This window comes from Phoca vitulina, unplaced genomic scaffold (assembly GCF_004348235.1).
Source record: "Phoca vitulina isolate PV1807 unplaced genomic scaffold, GSC_HSeal_1.0 scaffold22, whole genome shotgun sequence".
NCBI lineage: Eukaryota > Metazoa > Chordata > Mammalia > Carnivora > Phocidae > Phoca > Phoca vitulina.
The window spans coordinates 34,119,180-34,130,236 of NW_022589725.1; the positions used below are offsets into that span (position 1 = coordinate 34,119,180).

At 40.6% G+C, this 11,057-nt stretch overlaps 1 protein-coding gene across 1 annotated transcript; it reads left to right on the forward strand.

Moving 5' to 3' along the window:
• The first annotated feature begins 1,866 nt into the window (after positions 1-1,866).
• On the forward strand, positions 1,867-2,307 carry LOC116642066 (cytochrome c oxidase subunit NDUFA4-like). The gene has a single exon (XM_032420169.1). The coding sequence runs from the start codon at positions 1,902-1,904 to the stop codon at positions 2,148-2,150; it is 249 nt and encodes an 82-aa protein (XP_032276060.1). The 5' UTR covers positions 1,867-1,901; the 3' UTR covers positions 2,151-2,307.
• The last annotated feature ends 8,750 nt before the right edge of the window (positions 2,308-11,057 follow it).

Below are 11,057 nucleotides of genomic sequence, written 5' to 3' on the forward strand. Positions count from 1 at the left end.
CTATATTTTTCATTTCTGTGACTTATTTATTTTATAACTGGTTAGTACCTCTTAATCCCCTTCATGTATTTCACCCATTCCCCCAACCCCCTTCCCCTTTGGCAACTGTCAGTTTGTTCCCTGTATTTAAAAGCCTGTTTTTTGTTTGTTTTGTTCTGGTTTGTTTTGTTTAGATTCCACATATAAGTGAAATCATATATGAAAAGTAGCATGAAGTTTCCTCAAAAAATTAAAAATAGAAATACCATATGATCCAGTAATTCCATTATGGGGTATTTACCCAAAGAAAATGAAAACACTAATTTGAAAGGATACATACACCCCTATGTTTATTGCAGCATTATTTATAATAGCCAAGATATGGAGGCAAACCCAAGTTTCCATCAATAGATGCATAGGTATAAAAGATGTGGTAAAATGGTAATTACCCAGCCATAGAAAAGAATGAAACCTGACCATCTGCAACAAGACAGATGGACCTAGAAGGCATTATGCTAAGTGAAATAAGTCAGACAAAGTCAAATACTACATGATTTCATTCAATATCTTTAATAGATAGAGATCTATTAATATTTTCCATTTCTTCTTGTGTGAGTTTGGCAGATTGTGTTGTTAAAGGAACTGGTCCTGGTTATAAATGTGAGCTTAGAGCTGCTTATAGTATTCCTTTACTATCCTTTTTTTTTTTTTTTAACTATTTTTTTTTGTCGGGGGGGTTGGAGAGGGAGAAGGGGGGAAGGACAGAGGGAGAAAAAGAATCTTAAGCAGGCTCCAGGCCTAACATGGAGCCAGATGCAAGGCTCAATCTCATCACTCCAAGGTGACCTGAGTTGAAATCAAGTTGGGTGCTCAACCAACTGAGCCACCCAGGTGGCCCTACTATTACTGATCTTCATATCCATTTTTTTTCTTTTTTTGAGAGGGAGAGAAACACAGGCCGAGGGGGTTGGGGAGAGCAGAGGGAGAGGGAGAGAGAGAATCTTAAGCATGTTTCACACCCAGCACAGAGCCCGACATGGGGCTTGAGCTCAAAATCCTGAGACCATGATCTGAGCTGAAATCAAGAGTTGAACACTTAACCAATTGAGCCACCCAGGCACCCCTATTTTTCTTTTTTGTAATATAGCTCTCAATGTTGTAAATTCCCCTTCCAGCACTGTTTTTGCTACATCCCACAGATATTGATAAGTTGTATTTAATTTTCATTTAGGTCAAAATATTTCTAAGTTTCTCTTGAGATGTCTTCTTTGACCCATGTGCGATTTACAAGTTGTTTAACCTCCATGTATTTTGGAATTTTCCAGTTATCTGTCTGTTAATGATTTCTAGTTTAAGGCCTTGTGCATGGTATTTGGGGTAATGTAGTAGGGGATAAATGTAGTTGGTAAGAAATGAAGCCCATTGACCCTAACCACAGCTTCTTTGAATGATACTAGGAAATAACTTCTAAATATGGTAACTCTATTAGGTATCTATTGTTGCATAACCAATTACTCCAAAGTTCAGCTGATTAAAACAACAAATATTTGTTATTTCTGTGGGCCAGGTATTCAGGTATGGCTCAGCTGGGTGCCTCTGACTCAGAGTCTGTCATAAAGCTGCAATCAAATTGTGGGCCAGGGCTGTGTCTCATCTGAAGGTGCAATGAAGTGGGTGTGGGTTGTTGGCAGTCTTGGCACCTTGCTACATGAGTCTCCCAACAGGGCTGCCTTAATATACATAGCTGGCTCACCCAGGTGAACAATCCAGGAGAGATGGTCTGAGAGCACCCAAGAAGGAAGTCACAGTCTTTTTACATCTTACCTTTGAAAGTGATACCCCACCACTCTTGCTGTTTTCTATTCATTAGAAGTAAGTCACCGGTTTTTTCTTCTCCTGGACAGGAGGCCTCTGCCGCAACCATGTTACGCCAGATCATCAGTCAGGCCAAGAAGCATCCGAGCTTGATCCCCCTCTTCGTATTTATTGGGGCAGGAGGTACTGGAGCAGCGCTGTATGTCTTGTGCCTGGCATTGTTCAATCCGTATGTCAGTTGGGATAGGAAGAATAACCCAGAATGCTGGAACAAACTGGGTCCCAATGATCAGTACAAATTATACTCACTGAATGTAGATTACAGCAAACTGAAGAAAGAAGGTCCAGACTTCTAAATGAAATGTTTCACTATAAAGCTGCTTACAATGAAGTTCTTCCAGAAGCCATCCACACAATTTTCCATTTATCCAGGAAATATTTCCCTTCTAAATGCATGAAATCATGTTCGTGTACTGTGTTGGGGTTTACACTGAATAATAAATATCTGAAACTTGAAAAAAAATAAAAAGAAGTAAGTCACCAAGTCCAGGTATACTCATAAGAAGGTATTGCACAGGGATGAGAATGTCAAAGAAAGCCATTTTAGAGGTTGCCAGCCACAAAGACCATGTGTCTACTTGCACAGACACTCTCAGTCTATATCTTTATATATCTGTCCTGGTTTGGCTCCTCCTTTTCCTCTTTTGCTTTCCTTCCATTCCCTCTAGTGTTTGTTCAATGCAATCCAAAAGCCATCTGTTGGGGCCAAACAAGTCTGATAAAAAGTTGATGAGATACATGCTATTTACATGGTCAAAAATGTTCCCCTCATTATACACACATATTACAAAGGGGAAAAAAGTAATTTTACAGTGGAGAAGTCTGGCAGACAGCACCTCAATTAGTTGAATAAAGTTAACAGTGCCAGGAATAGGACAAGTTAAAATCACATTCCATTTGATAGGATGCAATGAGAACACGGCATCACTTATGTGATGTTCCTGCCAAAGATGGGTACCCTGCATTTAATTATGAGAGAACATTAGACTTATATACAAATTGGTAAATATTCTATAGTCTGTGCTAAATGTAAGAGTCATAAAAATCAAAGAAAGACCAAGGAACTTGTCCAGATTGCAGGCAACTAAAAAAAGACATAATGACTAAATGCAACATATGATTCTGGTCTGGATCCTGTTTCTATAAAAACCATTATGGGGACAATTGGTGAAGCCTGAATGGAGGTTAATGACTAGATAGGGCAAAGTACCAATGTTAATAGCCTGATTTTGATGGTTCTACTGTGGCTAGTTAGGAGAACGTCTTTGTTTATAGGAGAGCCGCATTAACATATTCAGGAGTGATGGGGCATCACATCAGCAACTTACTCTTAAACTCTTCCAAAAAAGAGTCCTTTGTACAGTACTTGTAACCTTTCTGTAAGTTTGAAATTTCTTTACAATGTAATGTTTGAATGCCCCAATTAGGATGGAAAATTACATGATTACCCCACTTATGGATATAGGAGTTCCTCTAAAAGCTTCTTCCCCATACCTGTTATTCCCATAAACACTTAATTCATCCTTTTGGTCATGTATTTTCCTCTGGAGAAAAACCTTCTCCAAAGCAACACTGAGGACACAGCCCCAGGATTGAGCTTGGAAATGTCAAATCTAATTAAATTATCCTAAGCACAGGAATTAGGGGAGCAAAAATAAATCTTACATTTGAAAACTGAATGTATATCAAGGAGAAGGTGGAAGAGATTGCATTGCCCACCAAATCCTTAAGATTTCGGTTCAGTTTAAAAGTAGAAATCCTGGCACGCCTGGCTGGATCAGTTGGTAGAATGTATGACTCTTGATCTCAGGGTCCTGAGTTTGAGCCCCACGTTGGGCATAGAGATTACCTAAAAACAAACAAACAAAAAATTAAATAAATAAAGTAAAAATAGAAATCCTGATCCTTTGTGAGACTTTACAAATTAAATTGCCCTCATGGGGATGTCTGGACAGCTCAGTTCAGTTGAGCGTGTACCTCCGGCTCTGGTCATGATCCCAGGATCCTGGGATCAGTCCCGCGTCAGGCTCCTTGCTCAGCAGGGAGCCTGTTTCTCCCTCTACCTGCAGCTCTCCCTGCTTGTTCTCTCTTTCTCTCTGACAAATGGATAAAATCTTTAAAATAAATAAAAATAAATAAATAAATAAATTGCCCTCATGTACTTCCATATTTAGACTATGAAATGGAAACAAAAAGCTTTTGTACATACTACCAAACAACCTGCCAACTATCATCACCAAAACCTTTTATTGATGTAGGTTCTTAGAAGATCATAGGGACAAAAGTAGATGTTATATTCAGTGAAGATTCAAGGGGAAAACAGGGAGACGATCTAAACAATCATGGACCTTGAAATAAGGATTTCCTAGAACAACAGAAATACTGAAACCCAGGTACATGGAAATGGACCGAAGAATGGAAGGAATATAAAGAAATGAATAAAAATTTGCATTTCTGTGAAACTACTATAAAAACTATCCAATATTTCCATAAATTGACTAGTTTGGGAAAATAATTATAAAGAATATAACAATTTTGGGGGTGTGGGGAAGTGAAGTTTATGACCACTAGAGTCTCTTGGGTTTAAGGCCACAAGGTGCTTCAGGACTTCAGGGAGGGTGGTGGGGTGTCATGCTTCCACTCCTCTATGTGGCCAGGACTTCTGGATCTCTGCCTGTCTTACTGGATCTGGCACTCTCCCTTCCCACTGACTTCCACATATCCAAATAGACCATTTTTAGAGTTCATGAGTAAGAAGCATGAAGGTCAGATGCAACATTCCCCCATTTGATATAATCAAACACATACCCTCCTCAAATCTAAAGTATTTGACCTACTCTACAGCCTAGGCTCTGTTGATTCTGGAAACTACACCAAACACAGTGTTAAGACATGAAATATTTCTTTCTTCTCTATCTAGGGTCACTCTTTGTTCTTTTCATATTTTCCCCTGAAGCTGTTGGACTTATTTCTAAGCTCTGTAACCTTGTCTGGGATGATTCATATCCTAAGTAATTTTTTCCTTTTTCATACATTCCTTAAGTTATATTTTCAAGGAATTTGTCTATATCCACTAAGTTGTGAAATTTATCAACACAACATTAACCATCATATTGCCTGCTGATTCTTTTGGTGTCTGCAAGATCTATATGTCTGCGATTTTCTCTTTCATTCCTGATGTTAGGAATTAGAGTTGTCTCCTTTTTTCTTGATCAGTCTAGCTATGGACTCATCCTATAGCAATTTAAGTTCATGTTTAACTCAGACCATTTCTGTCCTTTTGCTTCTCTTGAAATGCAAGTTGGTTAGGAGCTGGTAAATTCACAGGACCAGCTGAAGTCAGAGTTAGAGGAGGTATGGGTACATGCAAAGTCAGAGGCAGGATCTATGGAAGGTGGAGAGGCTGATAAGGAGGGAGTTCAAATGACTCAGAAGCTGGGTGGGTGCAGAACAGCAGCGCAAAATAGCCAAGGCTATCCACCCTTCCGCAGTTATTACAGGGATACTTCCTGGTAATGTATTGTCAAGGACCATTTCCCAGCAAATTCTACTGAGACCTGAGGAATTGATCACTTGTGCTCTCCAGCTGTACATTAAACTCATAGGAGCGTCCAGAACGTGGAACTATATATAGAGAGTGTATGTTTCTCTCTAATATGGGAAGGAAGAGACATACAACAAGACTTCAGAGAGGGCGAAAAGGCTACATTTACTGACCTCCTTTTATGTAAACCAAAGTTCCCTCTGACATGTTTGCATGATGGGTGATTCCTGGTTTCTAATTCCCCACAGCAGCATGTATTATTCATTATTTAATAAGAAAAACACATATTTTATTACTATGTATGCTACAGTTCGGTAAACTAGAAAGTGGTAAACAGTAAAGAAAAATGCCAATAAAATGAGTTGTTGATAATAAAATAAATTAAATAATAAAAAATTAAGACCAAGCTGAAAACCAATGAAAAGCAAAATATGAAAGCCTAACCTTTTTTTTTTTTATAAGATACTAAGCACTTCCCTTTGGCCTCGGATCAGACCCAGAATAGAACCTTGTCTGTACTCTTTTGAGTACAAGCAGGGAGTTTTAAGACTTAGCTCTGTTTTTCCAATGATCACATCCTTACTTGGATTATACAGTTGATAACCACATCAATAAAATTTGGAGTTTTTAGCAGACCTTCAATGGAGATACATGGTGGAACACAGCATGTTTGTTTAAAAATGAGAATCCTGAATAGATAAAAGAACCAAGTGGAATGTTTACCCAGTGTGATTCACAAAAGACTCAAGCTCCTCCAGCTTAGCAATATGGGTACAAAGGAAGGACCACCCTCTCCACTCCCCCTGGTATTCTTGATTTGGCCACTTGCGTTTCAAGAATCCTTTGTTCCTGGTTTTAAAATGGGAGCCTAGACTGTCTCATTTTTGTAAGAAAAGATCTTCAAGTGATAGACCATCTTGTATTGAGGTATGATGTTACACATTCAAATTTAACACTGTCACTTGGGAAATTTCACTGAGTGCAGTGGTTTTCCTCCTTTTCAGGGCTCTGGGCCCCTTTGTGAACTAATGATGGCAGGGACCCTTGCTTCATAAGAAGGCACAACCAAACATACAAAATGTGACTTCAGGTTGCTCGCCAATCCACCGAACCCGGGTGTGGATCCTACTTCAGAATATCTGTTCCAAGGGGCACGCTTCTGGGCAGTGTTCCCAAAATGGGAACCCTAGAGAGGATTTGAGAGATGCTCCAAGGCACTCCGTCATTAATTGCTCTGTGCTCATCTGTGTTCACAGGTAAAGCTATTTGTTTTACTACATTTTATTCTAGATCTTCTCAGAGCCTTCCATATGTTAATATTCATGTAGAATCTTGTCTTTTTTTTTATTTCCCACACATCTTTCCTCTACTCAGGGAAGTGTGGTCTATGCCACACCTCCCATGAGAACCCACAGCTTCCTGGCTTATAGCAGAAGCCATGCAAATGTCTCCATCTGGAAAAAGTCTAGAGCAGAGATGCCCAGGGGAGTGGGGAGGTATAGGGATGGTGAACTAATAATATCCTGCCGTGTCTTGTTCAAGGATAAGGGAAGCCAGGGTGGAGACTATGATAAGCCAAGGTGAATATGTAACAATCCCAGGGCGGTCCCTTGGAGGAAGACTTTGCTCCTGGGGCCCCAGGGAGAGTTGCTTCCTGCCAGCCTTGGAGAGCATGCTGCCGAGAGGGGAGGCAGTCTCTGCTGGCTTCTGGCCCTGTAGATGATCAGATGTGCTGGGAGGGTTGGGCAGGCTGGGGAGGCAGTGTGGTTACATGATTTCACATATCCAGTCACATCATTTCACATACCTACTGTGCACCTCACAGCTCAATGGGGCAAAACTAGATTTTGTTTTAAAATCAAATTTAATTTAATTTTTTGTTTGTTGTTTTAACTCGTTTGGATCTTTCCTAAAACCAGATTAAAAACAAGCCAACAAACTTTTTTTTTTTTTAATAAAAGAAAAATTTCCCAACAAACACTGAATTGAAAGGAACAGTGCAATGAACACTTGTACCCATTGTCAGTGTGGTCCCAACCTGTGTCCTCTATACCAGCCATGCCCCTACTCCCAGACTCCATTGGGTTATTTTGAAGCAAAGCCCAAAATATCATACCATTTCAGCCTTCAAGATGAATTCCAACAGATGAAGGCATAAACAACACATCCTGAATGCCGTTTACATATATAAAACATAATAATTAATTAACATTACATAGTATTAAGTCAATGTTGTCATTTCCTGATTGTTTCATGAATGCCTTTTTATAGCAATTTTGTTCAAAACAGTATCCAAACAAATTCTGCATATTATATTCAACTGATATATCTCCTCCTTTTTAAACCGAGGCTTAAAATACATGCAGTCAAGTACACTGATTTTAATTCCATGGTTTAATGAATGTCTTATATACATGTCTAGAGCCACAGGACCACTGCTCAGATCAAGTCGAAGGGCATTCCCAGCTCCCCAGTCCCTCCCTCTCCTTCCTGTCAGCCCAGAAGGAACCTATAGTCTAGGTTCTTTTAATACAGGTTTGTTTTCAGGGTCTTCAAGTTCATATAAACAGAATCATACACACAGTATGTGCTCTTTTGTGTCTGGCTACTTTTGCTCAATGTCATGATTATGAGAGTCATCTATGGTGTTTTTTGTTTGGTTTTGTTTTGTGTGCCTGTACTCTTCCATGGGCGAGGGCTCAATTTGCATTTATATTGTTTTGGGTTATTTCTACACCTTGGCTACTTTAATAATGCTGCTGTGAATATCTTTGTCCATGTTTTTTTGTGACATAAGCACACCTCTGTGTGATATCTGGATAGTAGGGTGGGTGTGGTTTAGTTTTTGGAAATACTTCCAAACAATTTTCCAAAGTGTGTGAATTCCAGGTGGCCCATGTCCATACAAACACTTGGTAATTATTAACTTTTAACCTATTCGGATGTGTAGCAGCATATCCCTTGGGCTTTAATTTATATTTTCCTGGTGTCTAATGATTTTGAGCATCTTTACATTTTCCTGAAGACTAATGATGTTCAGCATCATTATTAGCTATTTGAATATATTATTTTATGAAATACTTATTCAGGTACTTTTGCCCATTTTTTAAAAAATTGAGTTATTTGTTTCTGAGGAATTTGTATGCAGTTTTTCTCCCAAAATATTGTGAGAACAATTCACCTACAGTAGACTAGAATGGAATGAATGGGAGAGGAGTGGACAGTTGAAGAGAGGAAGAATAGACATTAAACACAGTGAAACTGCTAACAATGCTAACAATCTCTAATTCCCTTTATCACACTTAGAAAAGATGGTTAAGCAATGGGTCTGTTGTTATCCAAAGGAAACCCATTTTGGGGAAAAAGATGAACATAAAAATAATAAAACAAAATGACTCAGTGACTTATAAGAGTAATGGAAAGTCTGATGATTATTGGAAAGATACTATACCAATGGATGATAATGGACATTAAAGGGGTGCCTGACTGGCTCAGTCAGAAGAGTGGGCAACTCCTGATCTCAAGGTCATGAATTTGAGCCCCATGTTGGGTGTAGAGATTACTTAACTAAATAAAATAAAAATAAAAATAAAAATAAATAATGGACATTAAATTTTTTTAAACAGTTAAAATTTGGAGAGGGCTATCATGGCTATGTATAACTGTTCTTAGAAAAATAGAAAAAAGAAACATGTTCTACTCTTTCTGTGCTATAATAGGGCTCACAGCAATACAGGATATAAAATAGTCCTATCTTACCCAGGCTTTTAAAAATATTTAGAGAAATCCTCATGAATCTCTTCACAATGACCTTTTTGTGTATGAATTGTAAGTGATCGTTTCCTTAAGTTTGCTGTCTTATCCTCCTGACTCGGCCTGCTCCTGAATATCCCTTAATCTGCCCCACCTCCTCTGTAGCTGACTTTGTAGCCTAGCAGAGGGCTGGGACCCAAGGGTGTGGAACTTCCTGCCCCGGGGGCCTTGCCTTTCCTGAAGGAGAAGTGAGGCCCTCAGGAGGGGAAGCAAGAGGCTCTTGCAGCTAGTGGAATTGCCCACTGCTAAGGACAGCTATGTAGGGGGACCCCGGCTAAGGAGGCTTCCTGGAAGGTGCCTGATGGGTCCGTCCACTGTGGCATTGCAGACGCAGCCATCCCAGGGCAGTGACAGCCTCAGCTCAGTCCCTCTGGCAGCACATTCAGGCCTGGCTGAGTAGGGTGTCCACTGGCAGCTCAGGCTGCCTAGGAGCTTGGCTATGGAGCCTGGAGGACACCTGCCTGGTGTGCTTGTTCCAGCCCCACTCATTGCCTGGGGTTGGTGCTGGGGAGTGTCTTGCAGAGTGTGGAGGAAAAAAAAGTGGGTTCAGACAGGAGAAAAGGCTCAGAATGTGAAAAGGAAGTCACCAGAACAGGAGAGAGTGTACAGGGGTGAGTCACAAGCAACAGTCCTTGGACATAGGGGCAACAGTCTTGCCTGTGAGGTGACAGGTGGGGTGCTGGGTCCAGGGCTGCCTTGCAGAGAGTTGCTGGAACAGAACACGAAGGGGCCAGGCAGCACGTGGACTCTGGGATCAAATGGCCCTTTCCTGGGCCCCCTGACTCTCGGCAAGATATTGAACCTCTCTGCAGCTCAGCTTCCATGGGTGATATGATTCATAAACTGAATCACTACTGGGTGAATCTCAGCAACACATACACAAATGTCTGGCTTGGAGAAGGTGCTGGGTAAGCAGGAGACCCTGTTTATCACTCAATGGATCAGGCAGCTGGTAAGAAATGACTGTAGTGCTTCCTGATGGCGGGTTTTATTTTTTAGGGAAACCTCCCTCACTGACCTGACACCCCCTGGACTCCTTCAGGTGCAGCTTCAAGAGCACACTTGCCCATACCTGAAGTCATTTGGCCAGATGCACTAGGGTGAGGGCAGGCGAGATCTGGAGCTCCAGCGGGCCCATTGAAAGCACTGGCATGAAATGAGCGCTGCCTGGGGCTTCATATCAACAAAAACAAACTGAGGGTTGCTGGAGTGGAGGGGGTGGGAGGGATGGGGTGGCTGCGTGATGGACGCTGGAGAGGGTATGTGCTATGGTGAGCGCTGTGAATTGTGTAAGACGGATGAATCACAGACCTGTACCCCTGAAACAAATAATACATTATATGTTAATTTTAAAAATTTAAAAAAATTTAAAAAAAGAAGAGTCTTTGACTCAAAGAAAAAAAAAAAGCAAGTGGATAAACAATTTTGGCTGAAACCAATGAGTCACTTTATCTTTTTTACAAATTGCTTTTTAAAATACCCAATCAATTACAAAAGTAGGGACCCGAAAGGCTACGTGCACCCCAATGTTTATAGCAGCAATGTCCACAATAGCCAAACTGTGGAAAGAGCCAAGATGTCCATCAACAGATGAATGGCTAAAGAAGATGTGGTATATATATACAATGGAATATTATGCAGCCATCAAAAGGAATAAGATCTTGCCATTTGCAACGACGTGGATGGAACTGGAGGGTATTATGCTGAGCGAAATAAGTCAAACAGAGAAAGACATGTATCATATGACCTCACTGATATGAGGAATACTTAATCTCAGGAAACAAACTGAGGGTTGCTGGAGTGGGGGGTGGGGTGGGAGGGATGGGGTGACTGGGTGATGGACACT

Excerpts from the sequence above, each read along its gene's own strand:
- LOC116642066 (XM_032420169.1), top strand. The coding sequence starts at position 1,902 with ATGTTACGCCAGATCATCAGTCAGGCCAAGAAGCATCCGAGCTTGATC.